Source organism: Camelus dromedarius, chromosome 8 (genome assembly GCF_036321535.1).
Source record: "Camelus dromedarius isolate mCamDro1 chromosome 8, mCamDro1.pat, whole genome shotgun sequence".
Classification (NCBI taxonomy): Eukaryota; Metazoa; Chordata; class Mammalia; order Artiodactyla; family Camelidae; genus Camelus; species Camelus dromedarius.
Window position 1 is genome coordinate 20,070,057 of NC_087443.1, and position 24,527 is coordinate 20,094,583.

The 24,527-nt window shown below is 47.0% G+C and overlaps 1 protein-coding gene across 6 annotated transcripts in view; it reads right to left on the reverse strand.

The window, feature by feature from the left end:
- The window catches only part of WDFY4 (WDFY family member 4), a 267,352-nt gene that overhangs the window by 211,081 nt on the left and 31,744 nt on the right, over positions 1-24,527 (reverse strand). For 4 of the 6 annotated variants that reach the window (XM_031460981.2, XM_031460980.2, XM_031460979.2 and 1 more), the window contains exons 5-12: positions 21,856-21,990; positions 20,053-20,242; positions 17,844-18,033; positions 15,965-16,122; positions 14,043-14,495; positions 11,932-12,039; positions 10,031-10,221; positions 2,481-3,061 (exon numbers count right to left, since the gene is read on the reverse strand). In XM_031460981.2, coding sequence (XP_031316841.2) covers positions 2,481-3,061; positions 10,031-10,221; positions 11,932-12,039; positions 14,043-14,495; positions 15,965-16,122; positions 17,844-18,033; positions 20,053-20,242; positions 21,856-21,990 — 2,006 coding nt within the window. The remainder of the gene's footprint in view (positions 1-2,480; positions 3,062-10,030; positions 10,222-11,931; positions 12,040-14,042; positions 14,496-15,964; positions 16,123-17,843; positions 18,034-20,052; positions 20,243-21,855; positions 21,991-24,527) is intronic. The other 2 variants (XM_064487947.1, XM_064487946.1) reach the window with 1 other exon arrangement.

Consider the following 24,527-nt stretch of genomic DNA (forward strand, 5'->3'; position numbering starts at 1 on the left):
AAAGGCTATAATCAGGCAGATAATAACAAGCGTTGACAAGCAAGTGTTCAAATTGAAACCCTCATACACTTCTAGGGAGACTGTACAATGGTGCAGTCACTTTGGATAATGATTTGATAGTTCCTCAAAATATTAAATATACAGTTACCATAAGATTTAGCAATTCCAGTCCTAGGTATCTACCCAAGAGATATGCAAACACACATCTACACAAAAACTTGAACATGAATGTTCATAGCAGCATTATTCATAATAGCCCAAAAGTGAAAACAACCCAAATGTCCAGCAGCTGATGAATGTGTAAGTAAATTGTGGTATACAGACTGGAAAATGATTTGGCGATAAAAAGAATGAAGTACTAAAACATGTTACAACATGGATGAAACTTGAAAACACTATACTAAATGAAAAAAAATCCAGAAACAAAAATGTCACATATTATATGATTCTATTTATATGATATATCCAGAATAGACAAGTCCATAGAGACAGAAAGTAAATTAGTTATTGCCCAGGACCGGAGGTGGGGGAAGGAGAAATGGAAAATAATGGCTAATGGATATGGACTTTTCTTTTTGGTGTGATAAAAATGTTCTAATCAATTGTGATGATTGTATAATTCTGTGAATATACAAAAAAAAATTTAACTGTGCATTTGAAATGAATGAATTTTATGGTGTGTGAATTATGTCTCAATAAAGCTATTTTTTTAAGTTTTTAAAAGAATAAATCTTCTCACAAGAAAGCATCAGGCTTCTGAGATTTTACTGGCAAGTTCTATCACATAGCTAAGAAATAGAAACAGTAATCTTTCCATAAACTCTTCCAGAAAATAGAAGAAGGAACACTGCCCTACTCACGTTACGAGGCTAGTATAAATTTGACAGGAAAAAAAGTCAAGTAAGAAATGTGAAAGGCCAAACTTGGTCGTGAACAAAAATTCTTTTTAAAAATTAGCAGATCAAATGTCACAATAATTATATCATGAGCAAATTGTGCAGGAATGAAAGAAGACAAATTAATTTACCAGATTAACCAATGAAACAAGAACAATCATATGATTATCAAGCTAGTTGGAGAACTCACATCCATCCCCTCACTGCCAACTCAATACTGACATGTGGCCAATAGGGGCTATCTTTGGATAAACTTGTGCAATGTCTTTCAGAACACTGTCCTGTGGTGGTAAAGGCAAGATGACATGGAAAGGTGGTAGGCAGGACAGTTTACTGCAATATTAACTTGTGTTTTGTCATTGCTGCTTCAGAGAAAAGAAAAAAGATACCAACTACTATTGCTTTATTCTTTCATTTTTCCCCTCCCACTCCAAGGGGGTGCGGGGTTCTTTGTGCTCCCTTGTTTTAATGGAATTCTGTTACAGAAATGGAAGTAAAAAATTGTTTATCAAAGTCTGCGGTCTTTGACATTAGCCTGCAGAGTTAAGAGCAATTGCCCTAGTTACGGGAACTGCAAGCAGCAAGAAAGAACGGGAGTCGTCCCATGTTTGGGAAGGATGCTGTGGTTTGTGCCTTGTAAGTCAAAGGACCTCACCCATGACCTGGCAGTGCCCTGGCAGCAAGAGATAAGACCTAGAAAGGCAAAGGCTGCCCTGCACACCAGGTGGCGGGGACCAGGCACCAAGACTCCCAGAAGCAGCAAAAACGCCAAAGGGGAAAGTGAGTTATCAGCAGCAGAGCTCTACCCTCAGTTTCCAAGACCAGGTAAGTCCCCCTGGTTCCTGTGTGACCAACAGCATCCCCCAACTCTGTATAGAATCAGACTGCTCTTCTGCCAGCTCCCAGGGTGGGGGTAGGGGAGGCTTGGAATCAGCTGGGGTCCCCAGGAAAAATAAGATGGAACCTAGGTGATAAGATAAAGTCTAACCTCTTCAGTGCTTAGTTTAGTTCCGCTTGCTCATAGGGTACTGCATGCAGGGGTCTTGCACCCAGCGCTTCACACGGGAGTGCCTAGTGTGACGCTGCAGCCCAGCAGAATGTGTGCAAAAGCGCCGGGATCCACACGCAACTCAAGATGGCGGCGCTGGCAGCTGGCGGCGCTCAGACTCTGCGCCTCACTCAGCAATCGGGCACGGCGAGCAGCGCGCATGCGCCTTGAGAACCCCACCCCCAGCACCCCTCCCCCAGGGGCAAGATCCCAGAGAAAGCAGCCCCGCCCACAGCCTGTCGGGAGAGGCGTCCTCTACAGCGCAAGCTCGCACCTCTTCATTCTCTGAGCAAACGCAAAAGCTTTCCTTTAATTAGAACGGAACTGTTCTGGCTCTATTGGCTCCCACAATATTGGACAGAAGGACTTTGTTGGGGACCAACTTGGGAGGGTCAGTAACAATGTAACGTTTCCGCACGCCCAGTTTGTAGCCTAGGCTTCCTCCCCATTGCACCGTGCGCGGGATGTTCCGGTAGGACAAGGGAGACGGAGATACACTGACAACCCGATGGCAGAAGCAGGCAGCAAAGCCCTACCTGTCCTCCAGGTCCGGCCACTGCTTGAAGTTTCCCTGGGGGTCACTGCTGGCTTCTCCCCTCTGGGCATCCACAACCAGCTCCTGCATGGCTCTGGGGGAGTCTTTCAGGTCTCTGCGCAGGTGGAGGGTGCCTCGGGCCATGCTGTCCAGAAAGCTGAGGATCTGGAGGCAGCTCTGTATCTTGGGTGGAAGTGGGCTGGCAGAGGAAAAGGCCACACTCAGCAAATCAGCAAATGGCCTGGCCTTCATGTCCTCCCAGGACTGCAGAGGGGAGCTCTCTTCCTCCAGGACCCCAAAACAGCCCAGCAAGCAGAGGTCCTCGGCCAGCTTCTCAAAGAGTCCGTTCCTCCTGAAGAAGTCACCGTTGACCGGGTCCAGGTGCAGCGCCGCAGACAGGGCACAAAGTGTGTGCAGGACCAGGTCCAAGGTCTGGCTGGGAGACACCACCGACCACATCTGCAGTGGGGGGTCCTGGAGAGACCCCTCTAGGTCAGAGAGCAGGGACAGCAGCCCATTGAACCCACTGGAGACTCTGAAAGCAGCACGGCCTTTGGGGGTCTCCAGAATCCGGAGTACAGACTGAAACCAACAAGATAAAAATGAGATGAGTAAGTTCCAGGAGGCAGGTCTTTAAGTCTGAGCTCCCGCACATCCCTGCCAAAGCATTCCGAGTGTTCTCCCAAGCTCCACGCCATAGGGAAAGTGAGCTACAGAAGGGTGATTCTGAAACATTGGGAGGTCAGTACCATACCGTTTCTCTTGATTTTAGTTTTGGGTTGCACCTCAGTGTCTTTGTTCAAATGGCTGCTCTTAAAGTCTCTGCTGCTTTCATAGGATGGATTTACCTGTGTCCTGACTTAAATGCACCTCCCTCCACAAAGCTTTCTCTGACACCTAGCTTGTGCTCATCCCAGGCTGAGTGCTCACACAGCCCACTCTACCCCTCTGATCAAAACTCTCATCACAGTGTATTAAATTACTTGAAAACTGTCTCAGCCCTCCCTAGACTGAAGCACCATGAAATTAGACTTACTCACTGCTGTGGAACTTAATAAATATTCACTAAACTCCTGAAATGAACCATTTCTTATTGTGCAAAGGAGACTCACAGTGAAATCTATATAAAACAGCTTATTACTATTTATCTCCCTCTCTGTGCAAGCACGGATACTTCTATTAAATGAGGAAAGATAGTCAAATGAATCCACTTAAAACCTGGTGTGAAAACATGAGGGAATTAGGTAGAGAAGAGGAACACTTCATGGAAGGAAACACATGGGACTAGACCACGTGTGGAGTTTAGGCTCTTACAACATAACATAGTAGACTCTACCTTCTCCAGACTGCTGAGATTTTTACAGGAGAGCCAAATTTTTACTTCCTTCTAAAATCAAACATTTACTAAGCACTTCCATCATGCCATTCATTGAGCTCAGTTCATGGTATACACTAGGTATTCAATAAATGTTCTGAAAGGAAGGACTACATTTAAGAAGTTCTCATTCTATGCTAAAGCTTCACACCTAAAAGTGAAGAATATATGGCTGATTTTAGATAAATATCAAAAGCCTCTAGCTTTTGGTATTTAGTTATTTACTGCTCACAAAAACTGTATGGGCCTCCACTGAAGACCCAGTCTTCTCAGGCATGTTTCCTGAAGAATGGCCGGTCCTCATAATTTTGCTAGTAGGTTCTGGAGGAAGATTTGAATTGTTTCGGCCTTTCGGGTATTTAATGTTCTAGTGACACAGGGAAGAGGGTTGTCGGGGCAGGCGCAACTTAAAGCCAACTTCAGGATACTTGAAACAAGGTTCCAAGAGAAAAAAATAAAAGAGAAATTACCAATTGGGGAAGCAGGGGGTGAGGCCATGTCTTATATGCGTGGTTTAGAAGACAATCTATAGCATAATGCATAAGAGTCCATTGACAAAGAGAAACCTAGTGGGTCAGATAGAAAAAGGAGGGAAGGGCCTAGATTTAAAAAATTTTGTGTAGAGAAGGTCAAATAGAAACCCTAGCAAAGGTACAGGTAACTACGATATATGAAGTCATGCACTTTGGAAAGAGGTAATTTTCCAGCTTTATCTCTAAAATGTTAGGACTCCTAACCTAACCCTAGTATTTATCTGAAACAATATAATGCATATTCCTAACACCCAAATTTTATCTTATATTATATTCTACCACAAGAAGCCTGAGCTGCTTGGTGGAAAGTCAACCCAAGCTTAGGATAGGAAGGCACAAAATAAGCCAGGAGTAAGGAAATGCACACAGGTGAGGACTCTTTCAAAGATGGAGAGAAATGATGACCAAGGAGCTGCTGAAAGCTCTCCCTCTGCCCCATCAATGACATTTCGAGAAATTAAAAAAACAAAACAAAGATTGTAGAAGCTAGAAGAATCTATCAAAGGCCAAAGGCCACGATTATGTTCAAAATGGACAGATTATCATAGAGTGAGATAGAAAGATTCATCCTTACCAATATGGGTCAATTGATCTCCCAGTTATAGGAAAAGAAAATGCATGACTGATGGCGGTTAGATCAGTGATTACCCACCACAGCTCAGGGGGATGACTGGGGGGAAACTGAATTGTCATTTTATTTTTTTAAAGGAAACTCAGCATCACAGGGCCACCCACTAACAGGGGATCAAGTCAGAGTCATGGGATAGATTTCAGGGAAATACTTTTCAAACTGCCTGAAAGATGGAGGCAAAAATGAAACTTTAGGGACTGGACAATAACAACTGCTTTCTCGCTTCCTGCAGAAGGATATGGTCCAGCTATCTCTGAATTTGGCTCAAAACCCAGGAAAGTTTGACATTTGTAGATAGGTCCTTAAAGAGAAGCATGTCCATACATTGCTAGAGCAGATTGTCTGGAATAGTGATGATCGGTGAATGTAAGAGTGAATGGTGTAGCAACACACAGCTTTCTAGACAAGGCAAGACCTTTTCCTGTAGAGACAGCATCACTGCAGCTGCCTTCCCCAATCTCCAACCCCTGGGATTCTGGGGCCAGGAGACGCTACAGGCAAATACGCTACCCTTGAGCCTCCCTTGTGTGAGCAGCTTACTCTGGACAGAATGTGATTTCTTTGACAGAGTTGGAAATGCATTCTAACTTTGAAATGCAGGTGGTGGTGGAAGTCTCTTCCTGCCAACTGATAATCCACACGAAATGCTGAACATTGGCATGTGCTGCATTGTCCCAGACTGATCTTGTGCCTAGCCACGTGACTCACGCCATGAAAAACAAGTAAATCAGCAAGACATTGGGAAATCCTAAGCTCTAGGGTGTTAAACTGTCTAAATTTATGGCTCCTGAAACCACTATGAAGTTGTTTAAGGCAAATGGAATGAATGGAGAGCTCTTGTGTTTATCACATGACGCAGGACAAAACAAATACCAAAAGGAGAGAATGATTAAAAAACAAAATTAATCAGATCATAGCAATTATCTGAGCATTGTATAACCACTAAAACCCCCCTTTTCCCTTTAGAAACTACCTTCCAGTTGTCCAGTTTGACACCAAATATTGCTCGAAAGGTCTCCATCATTCACAGAAGTATTGAGAGCAGGTATTTTTTTTTTAAAGCAACCCAATAATAGTCCTCCTCATGATCTGTGGCTCTGGGAGGGTCTATCCCTGTGATTCCTAGATGGCTCTTTTCTCCTCCTGTTGGGAGGGGGGAGGAAGAGGGGGTGGCTGTCCTTAATTGTTGCTTTGTTTGATTTATTAAATTCAGAGTCATTATCTAAAATGGGGGTAATCTCATTAGAACTTAGACTGCTCTATTATTTCTTGGGATGGGGTTAATTTCATATTTGCAGAGTCATAAAGTAAAGAGTCCAAAATCCAATTACAAAGGCTTAATTTCATAGCAACTAAAGAGAAACATTTCTATCATAAAGGAAAATAAATACTGCGCTACTTCGGGAAACGATTTGTCAGGAACTGGGGGCCTGGGGGGAGGGTCTCCATTACTGTCATTCAACTTTGCATGATAATGCATCACCTAGGCTTGCAAGTCTGCGGAAGGGAGTAAAATTCAATCAGCTGAAGTCAAAGTAATCAGGCTAGGGTTGACACATTTCAAGAAAGGTCAGCGTTAAGCACATTTTCTCCTCCTTAACTCAGTTACCATGTCATCGGCTCTGAGTTAGTATTCCTCCAGCTTGAATCTATAAAATGGATGTCTGCTGCAAAGCGCTAACTACGTTAGGACTAACAGGATTTATTTCACATTCTATTATTTGTTATTCCTCATAATTTTCCATGTGTCATGCTGGAAGACCGGTGAGGTAATGCGATTAAGCTCAGAGTTGAACAGCTAAATGTATATTAGCAAATCAATCTGAATTTGTGCATAACCCAATCATGGTCCCACTGGCCGTGGAGAGGAAATTCATTTGCTTACATTATTCTTTAACCCAGTTATCATTTGGCAGAATTAGGTGGTGCAGTCACATGTGCTTCCGTATTGGTATGGAAAACGCCATTGGATTTTTTGGAAGCAACTGCCTTAAGTCGGGTGTTTCTGGAGGAATTTTCTGCCTCTGGGAAGGGAAGTGAGGGTGGCACCATGATGTGACTGCATTTCAGAGATGGCAAACCTTTATTGGGTGGTGGGGCAGGGAGTCCTGCCTTTGAGGTCCCCACCTTCCATCACATCCCCCTCATCCTACACCAGAACCGCGGTCCTTTGGGCACGGTCCACTCTCAACTACTAAAAAGGGAGATCCAGCCGGAAAGAGCTAATTTTACATCTTTGTTTCTAAAGTTCCAAGGGGTTCCCAAGACGATTTAGAACAAAGGCAGAGCCCACATCAGATTCCAGCAAACGCTGGCTAGTTGCTCACATGACTCTGTGGTGGGCAAGGCTGGACCAGGCTCTGGGACCCGATCTTTCCCCACCACCCATGGGAGCTGTAACATGTTATCAGCCCTGGTCTTAGAAGAGAAATGACAGGTCCAGGCACCCTCCTGACTGCCCAGCAGTGACTTGGCACCCAGGGAGAAGACAACATATTGTGTGGGGTATAGCTCTTATGGTTAAATTAGCTTACACGGTATTTATCCCTGACGTGCTTTCTTGATAGTGTGATTCTAAAATGATATTGAACCTGTAAAACACCATAATGGCTTTACATTGCTAATTCTAGAAATTCTGCCCTATTACCCAAGGGCTGACACTCCAATAAGGTGCCTCCAGGAGGTGAAGTAAACAACATGAACTTTCCATGAGCAAAGCAGAGTACTTTTCTAGAACGGACACAAAACCACTTTCAAAAACTGTCCTCTCTGGGGATCTGTTTGACTTTCAGTATGAAAAAGTCAGAAACAGACAGAAGCTCCAATTATTCACCCAATAGAAAACCAAAGCCCTGACTGCTTTGGTCCCTGCCTTCCCTGTACCTGATTAGAATAAGGCTCATGCAAATTAAGCTGAACACAGACACAGGAGAAAAAAAAATGCAACCAACAGCCTGGTGAAGAGGAAGGATCACCAGATTTTAAATCACTAGTCTTAGATTCAAACTCAACTTCTCCATTTGGTATTAGAAGCTCTCCCGGTCTGTCTCTGCTGGAACATTAAGACTGGACCAGGTATACAAGAAGTTTCTTTTGGCTAGCACAGGGAACTATACTTAATATCTTGTAGTAAACTATAATGAATATGAATATGAAAAGGAATATATGTTTGTATGTGTATGACTGAAACATTAGGCTGCACACCAGAAATTGACACAACATTGTAAACTGACTAGACTGCAATACAAATTTATTAAAAAATGAAATTATTGGTAAAAAGAAAAAAAGAAAAAAGACTGGACCACATGGAGCAGCTAAGGTCCTTCCCAGCAGTTAATTGTCATTAATTCTTGATATCTCTCTCCCTTACTCAGCCTTTTCCATGCCTCCCTCAATCCTGTTCCTTCACATAATCATGGGACTCCAGTGTCTTTCAAAAGACCTTTATGTTTCCTTTTTTGTTTCACATAAATCAGCTTCACTGATTTTTTTTTTTTGACTCTATAATTAAATCAGTGTTTTGCCAAGCTCTGCAGGCTTAGGTCACAAGATGACAGGAACACAGCTACATCAGTGCCTGACAGAGGCTGGGCTGAGAAATAAAGGAAGTAAAATAAACTGAACACCGTTCTCTGTTACATCAGTTTTGTACAGAGATCGTCATGGCTAAGTAAGGTTGAGGGTTTAATTTTGGAAGTCAGGGCAACTTTGTCTTGTATAAAATTCACCAGTGATCGAGTGCAGTGTGATAATGAAGCATGAGCGTGTGTTGCACGTGGGGTTGTTTTGCACGTAGACAGGACAGGTCCCCAAGTCAGCTCCCTGGGGGATATTTGCATTTACATCTGCTCTTCTCTTAAACAGCATAACACAAAAGAAAGGGGACTTTTTTTTTAAGGCATAAACTCACCAAGACAAAAGGGGTGGAAAAGTGGAAACAGCAACAAACTTGTGGGAGCTGTGAGGCTGATGGTATTTATTACCATCTTTAACTGTTTTAATCTTAGTTTTGTTTCATTTCGTTTTGATTTTTCCTCTCCTCTTAACAGAGGCACTGGGGATTGAACCCAGGACCTTGTGCATGCCGAGCATGCGCTCTACCACTGAGCTATACCCCCATGCCCCATCTTTAACTACTTTAAGATAATTTGATGATTATTAACAGCATTACAAAAACAAAGACATATACTCCTTTTCATTGCCCAAAGGCAACACCCTAGTTTTGCTTCTCCCTTGGTAACCACTGTTCCCACGCCTTTGGCTGCCTTTTGCTTCCTGTTTCCAGTTCAAACATTGCCTCCTCTGTGAGCCTTCCTCAAACACATAAGGCAGCGCTGGTGTCTCCTGCTTCTCTGTTCCCATGGCAGCCTGCCCTCAGCGTCTACCAGGACCTTACCACGCTGCATCACCATGACTTCTTACTTATTATTAGCCCCAGTCTGTGAGCTCCCAGATGGCAAGGGCCGAATCTCATTCAACTGTGTGTCCCGGGCGTTTGGCATCATTAGATGCTTGCTAAATGCTAGTCAAGTAAACAAAGCAGCTGCTTGGCCATCGCTGATTGGGGATACACTTCCATAGTTTACCATGTTGGTAGGAAGTAGCTGCCCAACCAGGGACTACATTTCCTGGTCCGTCTTGCAGCCAGATAAGTCCTGTCCAAAGTTCTGCCCAAAAAAGATTGGCCAGAAGTTAACAGGCACCAGTTCTAGGCCTAAACAAAAACATGGGTGCCACTCTCCATGCTCTCCCTTCCTTTGTCTGCTGGCTGGATTCAATGCCCCGGTGACAGCTGTCCCTGAATGATGCTCCTCCCAATCACTGGGCCGTATGTAAGAAAGAAACCTCTGATGTGTCAGGCTATTGACAATGGGGGCTTATTTGTTACAGCAGCCAGTACTACTCTACCTGCATGATACACTGACCAACTGAATGAATGAATGCACGGGCAATGCCGACCACCTGCAGCACATCCATGGGAAAGCCCATCACAAACGAGGACTTGACATCACCTTCAGGAGATCCAGTTTCAGTGGCAGTTCTCCTTGAGTGGATGAGCACAAAGCACCCACAATGATGCTCATGTACTCCTCGGCGTTGATGACTGACAGCTGCTCCAAGATGCTGAGTGAGGCTCCCCGGTAGCACTCATCATCCAGGAAGATCTTGATGAAGGGCACCATGCCGTGGTCTTTCAGGACAACTGGGGACCAGACAGACAGTGTGGGGCTAGAGCGATGGGGGCCTTGGCACCTTAGTTTCAATTACAAGGAAAGCTTTTCCTTACAATTTCCAAGTTTGTTTGGCTACATGTGTATCTGTTTCTCCTGTTCATTAGAAAACTTTTTTCCCCAAAATCTATACCCACTGTTAAAATAAGAAGAGGAAGAAAGAAACTATGGAGCTGAGAATTAAAAAGAAAAACTGCTTTATTCTCCAGTAAGAATTCTAGTTTTGAAAAAAAAAAATTTCCCCCTTTTCCTTTTTTAAAAACCTGAGTAATACAAACTGGATACACCCTCTGGCCCTTATTTCCACATATTCCCTAATCCGGGTTCAATGGCAGTTTGCTCTTATCTCTGCCAAAATTCCTTTTTTTTTTTTAAATTTTTTTGTGGGTAATTAGGTTTAGTCATTTATTTTTAAATGGAGGTACTAGGGATTGAACACAGGACCTCATGCGTGCTAAGCATGCACTCTACCAATCAAGCTATACCCTGTCCATTCCAAAATTCTTATTGAAAGCAAACCAGAATTCAAGTTAAGAAGATACTTAATTTCTAGGTAGTTTCTCAGGGGAGGCGAAGGGGATAGGTAGGATTGAAGAAATTTGGCTAATGGTATTTTTGTTTGTTTGTTTTAAAGAATCTTGTGGGGCAGGAAGGGTATAGCTCAGTAGTAGGGTACCATGCTTAGCATGCACGAGGTCCTGGGTTCAATCCCCAGTGCCTCCATTGAAATAAACAAACAAACAAACTTAACTACCAACCCCTCTCCAAAAAAAAAATAGTAATCTTAGGACTTTCTTCCCTAGGATTGATCTTCGGAATAGTCACGTGTGGAATAAGAATTAGGAAGTAACTGGACTCTTCAAATGGCATGATGTGTTTTTGAGCTGATCAACTCAATAAGGCAGGATTTCCCCAATTATGCGCCAAGTGCCCCTTACATGGAAATCTCCTTGGAGGTGTGTTTAGAAGCAGATTCCTGGGCTCTACCCTGATCCGATAATTAAATGTCTGGGAGGGAGCCTAGGAATATGCACCTCCATATTTACCAGCCCCTTCAGGGAATTCTGTATAGTCTAACATTAGAGACCCTCTACCATAATGAAGTAATCATTCACACTTGGTATAGTTGACCTATGAGGGCCTCAGATAAAGATGCCCCGAATCACCAACCCACTGATGTCACTTGTTGAGGCATCTGCTTTACAATATACTACATTTGCATATATATCATGTACATGTATTTTTTTTAAAGCATGGGAGCTTCATGTCTTAGGAAGCGAAAACTTTTTTGAATGGATGGAGCTGCTAAATCCATCATAGGCTGGAAGCACATCAAATTATGTCTCTTAAAAATAATGAGCTTTCTTTGCCTATATTTTACAATTTGAATCTTAAAAAAAAAAGGATCCATAATCAGTATAGCAGGATATTGAAAGATTTTACTTGAGCGGGATGGGATTTCTGTGGTCTCATAAATTTAAGATAACTCTTTGATTCCAAACCTTATTTAGCATCTACCAATTTACTGAGATGACTGAACATCAACCAGCAAATAGACATTAGCCACAGTGGGTTGGTGTATTCCTGACATAAAACCTTTCAACACTGACATAAATCACCATGAAATAGCTGATATTTTACCAAGCAATGAAATGACAAGGTGAATTTGCTACCATCCTTACCTGCGTTCCGAACCGACCCTTTCAGAAGCGTGACCACGGTTCTCAGCATCACACAAGTCAGTTCTCTTTCGGTGTCCTGAACTCCAGGACTGGACTCTTTGTTTCCTGCTGAATTTAAGAAGCAATGAAAAAAATTTTAATACGCATGATATGGCCCCAAATCTCCAATTCCATTAGTTTCCTATCCTCTTAAGGAAGGTGAATATCATCCTTCCATTATAAGGGAATGTGCATCCCAATTCATAAGATGTGACCTTACAACCCTCCCATTAGATCTCTCAGGACAAAACCAGTTCTGTGTGTTCACTGTTGAATCCCCAGTGCTGCAAAGTGCTTGACACAAACAAAGAGGTATACATTTGGGGAAGGAAGGAAGGAAGGAGTAGACAAGGAATCAAAGTATCTAAGAAACAACAGGAAACAGTTAACAATAGAAAACACAAAGTGAAATTGGATACATCAGCTGGTTAAAAAGTTCAAATTTTTCTAGGAATGGTCATAGGTCTGGGGTTGGATTTAAAAGCAAATTCAACGCCCGGCCACTGAAAAGCAACACACAGCTAAGGTACCACAGGGCCATTATGCATAAAGACTGTCCAAAGAGCAACAGAGAGACGCATATAACAAAATACTCTCCAAAGTCCGCCCAGAGGCCCAGATGTGTCCTGACCCTATCTGCAAACACTTCCAGGAAGGCACAGGTCCTTCCTGGACTCCAAAAGTTGCGAGAGCTCCCCCTTGCGTGTTTAATCCCAGTCCTCCACACAGGGGGCACAGAACCTATGGGGATAAGATGACTAACATTTCTTGAGCATCTATTATGTGCCAAGCACAGCAATGGGTCCTTTTCAGATATTTCCTCATTTAATTCTCACAACATCCCTAGATGTAGATACTATTCACCCATTTAACAGAGGAAGAAACAGGTTCATAGAGGTTAAGTAACCTGTTCAGGATCACTCAGCTGGTAAGTAACAGTGCCAGGATTCCAGCCAGAGCTGTCTGGCCCCAGCGTCCACGCTCCTCCCGCTCAGTGTATTCCTTGCAGAGAGGCCCAGGAAGCAGACTGATGACTTAAGCTTGAGTCTGAAGTAGAATTCCAAAAGCAGCCAGTGACTACAGAGCCCCCGGCCCCTCCCAGCCAGTGCAGGAGAAGGAGAAGACATAGAAAGGTGGGGAGAGGTGAGTGGCTGGATTCTTGTGTCCTGGGGTCTCTCTTCCAGGCTGAAATCCCAGAGTGGCAGGAGTGGGCAGCTGAGGAAGAGCCAAGAGGAACTGGGAAAGGAGTTTTCATGCCCTGCTTCTTATTTGCAAGTTGGTGGAGGTAGGGGTTTTGGACAAGCACACAGAGTGGCCCCAGCAGGGTACGTGCACGGAGCGTGGTTAGAAGTGTCAGAGCCCGGCCCGCACTCCTGAGTGTGCCCCCGCCCGGACAGAGGACACCCTGGAGTCCCATGGCGGGAGCAGAGGCTGCTGAGGTTGAGAGCCCAGTGTCGAGGCCAAGGCAGGGGTGGGTGAGGGGATGCTGCCAAGGAGCCATGGCTGCACAGCCCTGCAGGGCATTGAAAGTGTGGTCAAGGTTTGGAGGGGCAAGCTGGGCCAGCACAGCCCTGGTGACTGACCCCTGCTCCCCGTGGAGGGCCGGGGGACCTGACAGCACCATGTGAGCAAGGGGGCCATATCTCAGTTGACCCCAGGTGGGTCCTCCCCAACTCCCACCAGAGCCCCAGGCCTCTCCGAGCTCCCTTACCCTTCCCTTTGCATCACTGAGGACCTGTCCTGCTGCTGCCTCCCAGCTACACACTCAGCCCACGTCTAAAGGAGGAGATCTCTGAAAACTAAGAACTCATCAGGCCTGACTTAGCCCATGAGTCTGCTTAAAGTTGGGGACGATCAGGCAAGATAAAGGAAACAGGGACGCTGCCAGCTCTGTGAAGCCATGTACCCCAGGGGTACCATCTCTGACGCTCATGGCGCCAGGTGACATGGGGGGGCTCACTTTCTCTGTTGTGTTGGTGGGTGGCGGGGCTGGCACCCAGACCAGGCCCAGCCAACACTGACACCCACCCCTTGTCATTCCCCCTCCCCCTCCCGACGCTCCAGGGAGGCACCTGACTTCCTCAGGATCTTGGCCTGCTTCCGCAGCTGGGCGAGCAGCAGGCCCAGGAGCCCCGAGTCCCGGAAGATGTCAGTGAAGAGCGGATCCGCGCCAGCTATTCTGAGGACACTCTGCAGGGCCACGAGGGTGCAGAGTGGCTCTGGGCTCTCCTTGATCAGGCGCTGCACCTTCCTCAGGATCTCATGGGGCACATAATGCATCTCAAACACCAGGGCCTCCAGCAGCTGGAAGAAGTGCACCTGCACTGGGGTCGGCTTCAGAGGCACGATCTCCACAAACTGCGAGATGGGCTGCAGGGTCCACTCCAGCAGAAAGAAGTTGCGAGCATTCCAGGTCCACATGGTCTTGATGGATAACAGGACTTTGGTGCAGAGGACGGGGTCACTGGCTTTGTGGAAAACATTCTGCAAGACTTGGAAGGCCTGAAGATTCTTTACGGTCACCCCTAAAAATGCAAAAAGGAATAATCTGCAAGTCGTTTCTCCTTCTGGGGCCTAGAAACACATGCTTGCGTTATCATTAGGAAATATCATTTAAAATTTCTATTTCCTAGCTCCCATGGGTAAATGTCTAGAGAAGTCCAGAAAAGCCATCTGCCCAGGATGTGAGTAAGGCTAGAACTGCATCGTCCAAGACATGGTGGCTAATTAAGCATCTGACATGTGGCCACTGTGACCTGAGGTGCACCATGAGTATAAAAATACACACCAGATTTCCAAGATGTAGCACAAAGTAAAGAATGCAAAAAAAAAAAAAAAAAAAGGAGAAAGAGAAGCCATTAACAATTATTTGTATGACTACACTGTTTGCTAGTAATATTTTGGATTTATTGGGTTAAATGAAACTACTGTGTCTAAAATAGACAAACAACAAGGTCCTACTGTAGAGCACAGGGAACTATATTCAATACCTTGTCATAACCTATAATGAAAAAGAACCTGAAAAGGAATATATACATGTATCACTGAATCACTATGCTATAAAGACTCTTTCCGAACCCACCCCGTCGTTTCTCTGCAGCTGGAAGGTTAAGCCCTCACAGCTTTGCAGCCTCTACTCTCTGGTCTGCACAGGTCTCTCTGCCCATCTTGCCAGACTCACCCAGATGTTTCTGGTCACCATTTCTTTTTAGCCTCAAAACCTCTCTTGAATAGGACTCCCTGTTCAGGCTTTCCTGACTGAACCGGGCAGAGCTCATCCTCCCACCTGGAGTCACCACTGTGTCTGTTAATCAGCCAGTTACTGAGTAGATTATGGCTCAGGTCGTGTGTAACCATTTCTGCAGAGCATTTTTTTTCAAATGCAGGTACTGGAGATTGAACCCAGGAACCTCATGCATGCATAGCACATGCTCTACCACTGAACTATACCCCCACCCCTTCTACAGAAAATTTTTAAGGAGCAGACACCTGCCCTGTTCACATTGGTGCCCAGCTTGGGGCAGAGTGGCTGCTGGACAGAGAGCAACAGTGTATGTTGATTGAGTTCATCAATCAATCGGTCAATCGATCAATCGATCAATCAATCCCTCAGAACCAAGTAGCCACTGACTGTGAGCCTGGGTGGCAGTTTCAGGGCCATCAGTGCCTGATATATAAGCAGATGTCACCAAATAAGTCACACCAGGGGTGGGGTTGGAGAGCAGAGGCTCCCTCCATTACCTGAGAGAGTCTTTGCCTTTTTTAAGCAAACATTTCCTCTAAGTCCCACCCAAGACACGTGGAAAAGTCTATCAAGGAGAGATTTTAAATCCATAGGTAATCTTCCCCAAAGGCATGACAACACCAGACCCTACTGTGTCACTGACAGGTGCCACAGGTTTGTTTCTGCACAAAGAATCAGGGAAAGAGCTGTTTGTCTTGTCAGGGCACGGTGCCACGTGCTGCCAGCTCCCAGAGTCACAAGATGACCCACCAGAAGTTTCGTGATGGAACTTGAAACCTTCCAGCTGTGGGTACGTGACGCTGTCGAACACCTTCAGCTCGGACCTTCCACAGGTTGTCAGCCATACCACCAGCCCGAGGAGCTCCTCCAGGTGGGGGTCCACATCACTCTGGGTCAGCTCATCGTACCTGTAGGGACAGACGAGGTCAGCTCCCGGGATGCCTGGGACAGAGAAGCCATGTTTGCTCGTGGTGCTGCCTCACAGGGATGCAGAGACAACGCAGGGATGCAGAGGCAATGCAGATGCGATGCTGGGCAAGACCTCAAAAGTCTCCACCAGTTCAGCCCCAGAAGGCAAGGGGAGTGCCCTGGATAAAAGTCACTGTTTGCAAATGTCAGCCCTAGATCTCAGGATGTGCAGTTAGAATACCCGAGCTACAGCATCTGCTCATGGGAAGGCTGCTTTCCGTGGCCGGAACCCCCGCAAAAGGCAGGTGCTCTGGGCAACAGCGGGGCAGGAGCATCCTCAAAATGAGGGACTTAATATTTCAGAAGAGCAGTGATACAAACATCATGGGAAAGAATCAGACTTCGTTAGATTTCCTCATGCTCATTTCAGGGGTGAGTATTGCTTCCAGCTACTTATGTGGGGGTGGGCTGCCTTGCTCCTCTCATGAATGACTTGTCTCTCAAGTCTCCCTGCAGCTCTGCAAACACGTCAAGAGTGTAAGTGCTGGCGACGTGACTTCAGTTAAGGCAGAAAGGAAAACAAATGAGCTGAGAGGGATCCCTCCTGGTACTCCCTGGCACAAGTTTACTTTCCCCTCCTGCCTTCCATAAGAAGCCTGGGGAAAATCAACCATCCACGTAACCAAAGAAATGTTCAGAAACTGCTGGAACACAGACCACCAACGGTAGCAGTGGCCAGTTATTTATGATCCAGACTCATGTGAAATAGGGCACCCCCACAGGGACGTGCATTCTTAGCATCCTTTTGGAGGAAGGCCCTCGGGGTGTTGTCATCTAATCCCATTCCTTTGGGATTTTCAGTCCCCTTGTCCAAGCCATCCCTCTAGACCAGAAGCCTGATTCTGCAGCAACATCCGTGAAGCACGTGGTAAGCCGCACCCCCACGGAGAAGTGCCGCTCATGTTCAGAGCAAAGCCCAGGGGAATTTTTGTGGCCTTGCCCTTAAGCAGATTCCCCAAGATCAGTGGAAGAGTTTGGAGCATCAAGGAATTTCTTTAACTTCTGTCCCTTGGTTTATCCAATCCCTGGACCCATCCTGAAGACGACACAGTGTGTCAGAATGGAGGAGATTAATCCAGACCCAGCTGAGTGATGTCTTTGTTTGGGTTTCCCATGGGTCAAGAATTGGAGAATAACAGTAGGGGAGAGGCCCTGTGAGACATGCAAGGGAAGGAAGCCAGTATGGGAGAATTATCCAGCAAGAACTACTGGAGTTTAAACCTTCCAGAGACTCTGGAAGGCGGGGTAGAGCTATTCCACCCAAGACACAATGTGGCTGGGCATTCATCCATCAGCTTCTGCCAGGCACTGATAGAGGGCTGGTCCTGGGGGTTGCTGATTTTTCAGCACTTCCAGCCACTACACATGCAGGCAGAGCTGGTTATAGCCATCCCAGAAAGCCCTCCAACACAGGAAGGGGATTCTGACAGGCGGCTGTCAGGCCAGCAGGCGTGCAGGTGGTCCAGGCCACCAAACGGACTTTGTAAAACTATTACTGCGATCACCCATGGGTTTTCTAAAAAAGTGGCTACCAAACCAGGCTGCACATAGAATTACTTTCACAATAAATGCCCAGTATCTGTCTTTCTCCAAAGTATCACCAATGATTCTGAGGATCTAGGCTCCCACAGTTTCTTCCCCACCAGGCACAGCCACTTACCGAAGTAACACTTTGAGTAGCAGCGGGTAGCCCTCCCCATTCTCAAACTCCAGGAAGAGGGCTGAAGAGACGGGGTAGGAGTCCTTCACAAAGCCCAAGATCAGGCTCACCACCTCGCTCACCTCGGGGGCGGGGAGAGTGTCTGCAAGCCGGGAGAGGTTCTGGAGGGAGATCTTGATGCAATCCATGGCTGCGGGAGGGAAACACACCTCTGCTGAGTTCGGCGGCGATAGCTTTTCTGCACGGGTCATTCCCTCCCCACTCGCCTTTATATGTGAATGAGGATTCATCCAGGACACTTTTCTGCTGGCTCTTGGATCAAGAAGAAGTCTCTTCTTTGGGAAGGGTCACCCTGAGAGCCATGCTCTGGGGCCCAGATGGAGAGCAGGTGAACCAGGAAGAGGAAGCAAGCCTCTTAACTGCCTACTTCTAACTCCCAGAGCACACAGGAGGGTCCAGGTCCATTAAATAACAAGATGCAAGACACAAGCCCTGAGCATCACAGAAGACTTTAAGGAAGCAACACCGAGCAGATATCAGCTTGGTGAAAAGTGCAGGGAAAGATATATGAATACGTGGGAAGGTAAGGGACGAAAAGGTGGTGTATTTCAGCTACCAAAGAATCCAGGGAGGTGGAGCCTGGGAGTGTGGTCCACACGGGTGGGGAGGAAGGCAGGCCCCGCTGGTGTGTGGCCTGCTGTGGGACCTCCTGGTTACCCCAGGGCTGCAAGAAACCAGGGGAAGATTTGAGTCAGAAGAGAGGTGTGTGCATCTTGATGGATGACAGTTTTTACGTCTCTTTCATTGGAGGAAGCCTCCTCTGAGTACCAGGAAAGCCACCCCAGTGGATCAGGAAAGTTCCTACGAGAATTTGAGACAACGCATGCTCAGTCCCCCACCTGCAGCCTCAGACGTGTTCCGGAGTCGGCCTGTGGGCTTGGCAGGTAAACACCAGGCCAGTCATTATTGCTGACTTTCTCCTCTGCCTGTACACCCAAGGAAACTACTCATTCTCCTGTGGGGGTCCTTGGCACAGGGCTCTAGATGGCCACCTCTGCAATGAGGTAGAATTTTTCTTTTCCAGCTGTTGTCTTGGGCAGCTGAGAATAATGACCGCAGTGAAAGACCCCCACCACCAACACAGGCAGCCTTTCCCCAGGGGTCTCCGACTCTGGCCTGTGGGGAGAGCCTGGGCTGCTGAGTGCCTCAGGTACAGCCCAGCCCTCCAGCATTACCGTGGGCCCTGGCCTCACCGGGAACTTTCAGTCCCGAAACTCGGGGTGACGTTTTGTCCCAGTGCTCAGTTACAGTAAGAGGGAAGCCGCGTACTTTCCCAGCTCTCAGCAGCTGACACCCGCCGTTACAAGAGGCCCCAGAAAGATGACAGGTCACAGGGCAAAGCGTTTGCAGACAAGCAGGTCACCTGAGCTGACTCAGACCCCCACCTCTCCCAAAAAAGACCCACAACTTGGAGTTAACCCAAGGGATGGATGGCTGTGCTCCCAAGAGGCACTTCTGATGGTGGAGCTGAAAAATGGTGGTGTTTTGTGGTGGGTAGGGAGGTCAGCTGATCAAGCTGTTCCCCTGGGAGTCATGCAGAACCTCCCTCCCCACCCGTGATGGGCCAGCACCTGAAAGGAGGCCAACGCGTTTTCCCAAGATTCCGTGAGCCACGGTGCTGTCTGTGCTTCCAGGCATTACCTGGGTCCTAGGGAGACACATGATGCTAAGGGAGGCCCCTGGGACTGCTAGAGGACTTGAGTCCCTCGGTGTCTTGCCTTTGGCCACACCCGCACGATGGCGCTGTGATGCTGATGCCTACGGGGCATCTACTGGGTACCGGGAGCTATCTAAGCGCTTCAAATGTGGCACCTCATTGACGTATCACACAGTCCAATGAGATCAGTGGGATTACTACCTCCATTTTACAGAGGAAAGAACGGACACATCGAGGCAGTGAAGTGCCCAAGGTCACTCAGCTCAGAGGACAGAGTTGGAGCCCACTCCCTGGCTGTCTGGTTCCAGAATCTACAGCTTTAACCCCTGCATGTGCTGCCCAGAGCAGAACTCAAGGCACTGGGATCGGGCATCTCCAAGATTAAAATTTAATTCTCTTCCTCACTAGCTAGGGAGCCTGGGCAAATTCTTCCATCAGGGTCTTACAGTATGAAGTGGGCCCGCAGACAATCCCCGGTCTCCTGGGTCCTACCCTGCAGGTATTGGAAGATGCTGAGGTTCTGGGCCTTGGAGATTGCCTTCAGGACACAGAAGGTGGGCTCCTTCCAAAAGGAGCAGCTGTGCTCTCGAAGACAGGTGGTGGCAATCACAAGAGACTGGAGCTCATTTCCTGAGAGAAGTCCCTCCAGACCCTGAGCGTCACTGCAAAGGTTGAGCAACATCTGGAAGATAAAAGCCAGAGAGACTCTGGTTAGGAAGCCTCCTTCCTGTGATGGATTTGTTCCCTGCTTTTCCATGTCTCAGTGGGAAGGTCTGGGTTGCCTGTGGTTACCATCTGCCCCAGACCAGCATGGTCAACCGTGCCCACTAGAAAAGGGTGACAGGGCTGAAGTGTGGACTCCAAATCCTATACAAGCAGTGGTTAACTTTTCCACATCAGAATACCAGAAAAGTGACTCAGAGAGGTGTCTTTATACAAAAATGCAGAAAATGCCACCAATGATCAAAAGTACAGAATTCACAGGACCCAGTGCTGTTTAAAAATAGACCTGTGTTCCTGAATCTCTGGTTGACACTGAAACCCTACCTTTCCATGAGATCATGAGTGTGATCCTACAGCCTGTTAACTAGGCTCCTTGTCCCCGCCAGTCCAGTGTCCCTGCCAGTCCAGTGTCCCTGTGGCTACCAGACGGTCTTCCAACACCATCCTATGCACTTGGGATAGAAACCAAACACCTTAGCCTGGCTCAGAGAGTTGTGTGTGGTCCAGCCCTGCATCATCTCCCACATTATCACATACACTCTCTCTTTGGCTCTCAGTGGGTTAACCAGATCTTCCTCTAGTTTGGCAAATATAGAAAGTTCCTTCTGTCTGAATCCATGAGCCTTTTCTCTCCCACTGATGGAGTCCCAGCTGGACAGCAATGGAGCTCGGTGACAGATGTCTTTCCAGGCCACCCCTGCAGTGGCAGGTGAATGTGGCCATGTGGCCCTTGGCTTGAATGGCCATTTCTACTCCTCTTCCACCTCCTCCTCATTCATGTCTCCATCTCAACCTTCCTGGTTCAATGCCATTTCTTCAGAAAAGCCTCCATTTAGGCTCTACTGTAAGTCAGGTCCACTTGTCCTCACCTCCCAGCACATCTTTCATCTTCCATCAGAGCACTTAAAAAACTGCACGCTGCTCATTTATTCCTGTGACTTCTCCCCCTACTTTGCTTCTTCTCTCCGTCACCTCAATGCTGGGACCTGAGACCCTCTTCTGAAGTGCTCACGCTTGCCGCTGGACAAACGTCTCCTCCAGCAACAGAATACAAAGTAACCATAAGGGACTAAAAATAACTACACACATGCGCAGCAGTCCAGCAGTTATGGACAATAAGATACAAAAAGGCCAAAAACCCACCTGCCATTTCTGAGGTGGGAGCAAAAGCAGTGTACTGCACATGATCCCTGCACAAAGCACCACCAAGGGGGTGGGCAGACCACCTAAGCCAGCCCTCCTGTCCAACCCACCAATAAGCCCCTACCGTCCCCCCATTTAAGGGTCCAGCTCGCCCCTCCTCAGGGAGAGAGCAAGGGAACCTGTTCCTTGTTTTTGCTCCCTTGTGCTGCAGCACGAGTCCCAACAAAGCTTCGCCTGAATTCCTCTTCTGGCCTCTTATGTATTTCTATTCAGTTAAAGAGTCTAAGGACCCAGGTCAGTAACAGAGGGCTGAGCTGGGCCCTCCAGAAGATTAGAGGAGCTTCAGAAGTAGGAAGGGAGAGATGAAAGGATGTCCAAGGAACAGAGTGTGGTCCTGGCCCCCAGGGAGACAGCTCTCTGCTCACTCACCTGCACAAACATCCTCTGAACTGGAGCATCACTCTCAAAGAGCTCATCCTTTTCCAGAGGAAAGACAAAGAAGAGATAAAGGCACTGTAGAAGCAGGGCTGGGAGCCCAGATTCAGCAACTCTGCCCAGAGTCTCCTGCAAAGGAAAAGCAAGATGTGACCCAGGGCCACAGAGCACAGCTCCAGACCCAGATCGGTGAGTGCTGCCATTTTAGCAGGAATGTGGGTAAGTCATTTCCTCTCTCTGGGCAACACATTCTTAGTTAAGAATGGAGACAATCGTAGAACCCACCTGGGATGGCTGTGAAGATTAAGTTTATATAAAGTGAATATTATCAACATATCTTTTTTTATTGAAGTATAGTTGATTTACAATGTTGTGTTAGTTCCTGGTGTAAGCATAGTGATTCAGTTACACATTCTTTTCCATTATATTCTTTTTTTTATATTCTTTTCCATTATAGGTTATTATAAGATACTGAATATAGTTCTCTGTGCTATATGGTAGGACCTTGTTGTTTATCTATTTTACATACAGTAGTATGTGTATGTTAATCCAAAACTTCTAATTAATCCCTCCCCCCTTTTCCTTTTTGGTAACCGTTAAGATTGTTTTCTATGCTTGTGAGTCTGTTTCTGTTTTGTAAAAAAGTTCATTTGTATCATTTTTTTTCTAGATTCCACATATAAGTGATATCATATGATACTTGTCTTTCTCTGACTTACTTCACTTAGTATGATCATCTCTAGGTCCATCCATGTTGCTGCAAATGGCATTACTTCATTCTTTTTTATGGCTGAGTAGTATTCAATTGTAGATATGTGTGTGTGTGTGTGTGTGTGTGTGTGTGTGTGTGTGTGTATGATGCATATATACATTGAGGTGCAAATATCTTTTCAAATTAGAGCTCCCTCTGGATGTATGCCCAGGAAAGGGATTGATGGATCATATGGTAAGTCTATTTTTAGTTTTTAAAGAACTCTCTATACTGTTTTCCATAATGGCTGCACCAAACTGCATTCCTACCAGCAGTGTAGGAGGGTTCCCTTTTCTCCACACCCTCTCCAGCATTTATCATTTGTGAACTTTTTAATGATGGTCATTCTAACTGATGTGAGGTGATACCTCATCGTAGTTTTGATTTGCATTTCTCTGATAATTAACAACACTGAACATCTTTTCATAAACATTGTATCTTTTATACAATAGATGGATGATAGGAAGGAAGGAAAGGAGGGAGGGAGGGAGGGAAAGAGGGAAGAACTGGTACAGAGCAGAAATCAAGGGCTTTCCTGGCAATCACACTGCTGGTTTTGGTAGGTTTCCTCCTGGTGAGGGAACTGGAAACTCAATCAGGACAGGGTGGTTGATAACAAGTACAAGCAACTGACTTAAAGACGTGATCAGGATGCTTTCCATCCCCTCATCCAGATCTAAGACCTCACCACCACCAAACAGCGCTATAGGCGAGGACCAATAATCCAGAGAGCCACCCCTCAACTAAACAGCCCCAGGGCTCCAGGCAGAGAGGAGACAGGTGGTCAGCAGGGGGAACAGCTTGAGTGTGGAGCCTCCTGGGGCCTTTCTTCCACGGGCTCTGCCTGCCACTCCACTGGGATTACTGCGGCTGCAGCCTCTGCGTGTGTGTGCACGTACACACGAGAGTGAGCACTGGTGTGGTCTAAACCAGAATCTAAAGTATATTGTCCCACCCAGTGGCCTAATCTGACAGACGTGGTGGGTAAATGAGAAAAAGAAAAGGGAAAAGTGTGCAGTCCAGGCCAGCACCAGGAGTGTACTGCAGCCCGCTGGTACCCGAAAGCTTCCACTGCAGCTGATGTCTGCCCCTGGATTTGACAAGTGGCCCTGCGTGGCTGCGCTCGGGGTGGCTCTCCCTGTCCTCTGAGCTGTGCTGGCTCCACTGAAAGCCAGCTGCCTATTTCCCTCACTGCTTTTAGAGCTGACCCCTCACAGCAGAAAACAAAGCTTTAGGATTTTACAACTCAGACTGGAAACAGTCCTGTCCCAGGGGTTGAAGAGCCCCTGCTCTGTGCCTCAGGCCACAGTGCCTGACGGTGGTCCAGGCAGTTTACATAGATAAACAACAAGGTGGTCCTCCCTCCAGTGAACAGCTGTGCTCCTCTCTCACCTCCTGGCACTGTCTCCACATACCTGTCCGATGCCCGTGTTCACTGTTACACTGAGGGCACCCACCACCCCAGCCTGGTTCCCTGTTGTTCCTAGTCTGGGTACCAGTGTGGCACACACGCTAGATGGATAAGCCTCTGGGTCTGCCCTCTGGCAGGGCTTCTGGCCACTTCTGCTGATGGCAACCGCCCCCAGATTGCTTCCATCTGAGAGGGCAACCAATCATCGGCAAAGCCCTCCAGGTCCCCTCCTCACGGTGTGAGGATGTGACTGCAGCCAAGGGCCCAGGCGGGAAGGGAAGAAGGCGGAGCCAGCCTCACTGGTTCCTTTAGTCTGAGTTTAGCAGGAGGCAGGAAAGAACAGAGGCTCGGAGCACGGGCTCCGGAGTCAGGCTGCAGCTACACGTCACAGGTGAGCCTGAGTTCTCACCACCAGTGCGGCACCACCGTAATCTGACTCACAGGATTTGGGGAGGATTAACTGGTACAATGCAGGGGATGCCCCCGCCCTGCCCTGACACACAG